Here is a 3,060-nt window from a genome sequence, read left to right as displayed (position 1 = left end):
TGGGGTGGGGACATCCTTCCAACACGGAGATGGGTTGGATGGGGATGTCCCTCTGGCATGGAGATGGGTTGGATGGGGACATCCCTCCAACACGGAGATGGGTTGGATGGGGATGTTCTCCTAAGGTGGAGCCGGGTGGGGACATCCCACTATCATGGAGAAGGGATGGATGGGGACATCCCCCTGGCATGGGGACAGGTTGGATGGGGACATCACTCCAGCGTGGAGATGGGTTGGATGGGGATGTTCTCCTGAGGTGGAGTGGGGTGGGGACATCCCTCTGGCATGGAGAAAGGATGGATGGGGACGTCCCTTTGGCATGGAGACGGGTTGGATAGATCCCTCCAGCATGGAGAAGGGTTGGATGGGGACGTTCTCCTGAGGTTTGGTGGAGACATCCCACTATCATGGAGAAGGGATGGATGGGGACGTCCCTCTGGCATGGGGACGGGTTGGATGGGGACAATCTCCTGGGGTGGGGACATCCTTCCAGCATGGAGAAAGGATGGATGGAGACATCCCTTTGGCATGGAGGTGGGTTGGACGGGGATGTTCTCCAGGGATGCATGGGGTTGTCCCTCTGGCATGGAGACGGGACGGATGACCACATCCCTCCGGCACAACGCAAGGTGGGACACGCGGACATCCACTCCGCCTTAGGGTGGGGGACATCCCTCCGGCACCCAGAGGCCCCGGAGGGGGCCACCTCTCCGGCGTGGTTTTTTTTTGGGGGGGGGGACATCTTTTTTTGGGCACAGACGACACCGAGGTCCCACCTGCCCGTTGTTGACGGCCGCGTGCTGCACCGAGCAGGTGAACACCACCATGGTGAGGAACTTGCCGAGCTCCGCCACCGTCTGAAACGAAGACGGGATACCTGGAAGGCGGAAAAGGACAACGAAGAACGTCAAGGATCCCATCCTTCCTCCTCCCACCACCCTTAGGGACATCCCGGAGCACCCATGGGTGCAGGAACACCCTACCCGAAGAGGTCCTGCTCAAGAAACCGTTGACGAAGATGTCCATCACCCACGCCTGCAGCTCAGCGTCCTCCCGTACGGCCGCGTCCTCCTTGTAGTAAAAATCCACGATGGCGGAGACGAACCTACTCGGAGGTGGGATGAAGTTGACCCGAGGTGGTCCCGTAGCACCCATGGGACCACCCGATCCCGGTCGTCACCCACCTCTGGATGGTTTCCCAAAGGATCATCCCATCGTCCCGGTAGTGGTAGTTGGGAATTTGGGTCACGCCGCGTTGGCGGATGTCGTCGGGGAGGCAGAGGGAGGAGTAGGTGACCTTCTCCAAGCCCCGTTGGACCAGTAGCACCAGTCCCTCGTAGGTGGCACCCGAGGACTGGTGGGGAGGGCGGCATCCATGGGTGGCACCGTGGCCTGCCTCCACCCCCCTCCCAGTGCTCCCAGTATACTCCAGAGCCCCCGGTTCTTCCCCAGCTCCAACGCGGTCTCTAGCGTCCCCCAGGTCTCCAGGGCTCCCCAGTGCCCCCAGTATACCCCCCTGTCCCCAGTGCTCTCTTGTGTCCCCCAGCCCATGCTCTCTAGCGTCCCCCAGTGCTCCCAGCATAGTCCAGTGCCCCAAGAGCACAAGTACTCCCCCAGTGCTCCCAGTATACTCCAGCACCATGGTCCTTCCTCAGCTCCGACATGGTCTCTAGTGTCCCCCAGGTCCCCAGGGCTCCCCAGTGCCCCCAGTATACCCCACTGTCCCCAGTACTCTCTCGTGTCCCCCAGCCCATGCTCTCTAGTGTCCCCCAGTGCCCCCAGTATACCCCAGTGCCCCCAAGTGCTCCAAGAGCACAAGTACTCCCCCAGTGCTCCCAGTATACTCCAGCACCATGGTCCTTCCTCAGCTCCGACATGGTCTCTAGTGACCCCCAGGTCTCCAGGGCTCCCCAGTGCCCCCAGTATACCCCACTGTCCCCAGTGCTCTCTTGTGTCCCCCAGCCCATGCTCTCTAGCGTCCCCCAGTGCTCCCAGCATAGTCCAGTGCCCCAAGAGCACAAGTACTCCCCCAGTGCTCCCAGTATACTCCAGTGCCCCTGGTCCTTCCCCAGCTCTGACACGGTCTCTAGCATCCCCCAGGTCTTCAGGGCTCCCCAGTGCTCCCAGTCTACCCCAGTGCTCACAAGTGCTCCCAGGGCACCAGTGCTCCCAGTACCACCCCCCTCCAGTGCTCCCAGTATACCCCAGTGCCCCCAAGTGCTCCAAGAGCACAAGCACGCTCCCAGTGCCCCCAGTATACTCCAGTGCACCCAGTATACCCCACTGTCCCCAGTGCTCTCTCATGTCCCCCAGCCCATGCTCTCTAGCGTCCCCCAGTGCTCCCAGTATACTCCAGTGCCCCTGGTCCTTCCCCAGCTCTGACACGGTCTCTAGCATCCCCCAGGTCTTCAGGGCTCCCCAGTGCTCCCAGTCTACCCCAGTGCTCACAAGTGCTCCCAGGGCACCAGTGCTCCCAGTACCACCCCCCTCCAGTGCTCCCAGTATACCCCAGTGCCCCCAAGTGCTCCAAGAGCACAAGTACTCCCCCAGTGCTCCCAGTATACTCCAGCACCATGGTCCTTCCCCAGCTCCAACACAGTCTCCAGTGTCCCCCAGGTTTCCAGGGCTCCCCAGTGCCCCCAGTATACCCCACTGTCCCCAGTGCTCTCTCATGTCCCCCAGCCCATGCTCTCTAGCGTCCCCCAGTGCTCCCAGTATACACCAGTGTCTCCAGGTGCTCCCAAAGCACCAGTACTGCAAGTACCCCCCCAGTATCTCCCAGTATACTCCACAGTACCCAGTGCTCCCCAGGCCCTGCCCGTGCTCTCTAGTGACCCCCAGGGCCCTCTGTGCTCCCCAGTACCCCCCAGCACTCCCAGTATATGCCCAGTGGTCCCGACTGCTCCCAGGCCACCAGGAGCCCAGGTAACCCCCAGTACCCCCAGTATACTACAGTCCCCCCCCCCAGCTCTCCCAGTATACCGTAGTGCTCCCAGTATATGCCCAGTAGTCCCGACTGCTCCCAGGGCACCCGCAGCCCAGGTAACCCCCAGCCACCCC

The 3,060-nt window shown here is 61.8% G+C and overlaps 1 protein-coding gene across 1 annotated transcript in view; it reads right to left on the bottom strand.

Annotated features, from left to right (window-relative positions):
• Nucleotides 1–776: 776 nt before the first annotated feature.
• Nucleotides 777–3,060, bottom strand: part of LOC104834235 (arachidonate 12-lipoxygenase, 12R-type-like) — a gene marked incomplete at its 3' end in the record, with an annotated part of 4,643 nt that continues 2,359 nt past the window's right edge. The window contains exons 9-11 of the mRNA XM_010571404.1: nt 1,185–1,354; nt 984–1,105; nt 777–877 (exon numbers count right to left, since the gene is read on the bottom strand). Coding sequence (XP_010569706.1) covers nt 777–877; nt 984–1,105; nt 1,185–1,354 — 393 coding nt within the window. The remainder of the gene's footprint in view (nt 878–983; nt 1,106–1,184; nt 1,355–3,060) is intronic.

Source organism: Haliaeetus leucocephalus, unplaced genomic scaffold (assembly GCF_000737465.1).
Source record: "Haliaeetus leucocephalus isolate CR32 unplaced genomic scaffold, Haliaeetus_leucocephalus-4.0 Scaffold324, whole genome shotgun sequence".
In the NCBI taxonomy this organism is placed as follows: Eukaryota; Metazoa; Chordata; class Aves; order Accipitriformes; family Accipitridae; genus Haliaeetus; species Haliaeetus leucocephalus.
This window is presented reverse-complemented; position numbering and strand designations above follow the sequence as displayed.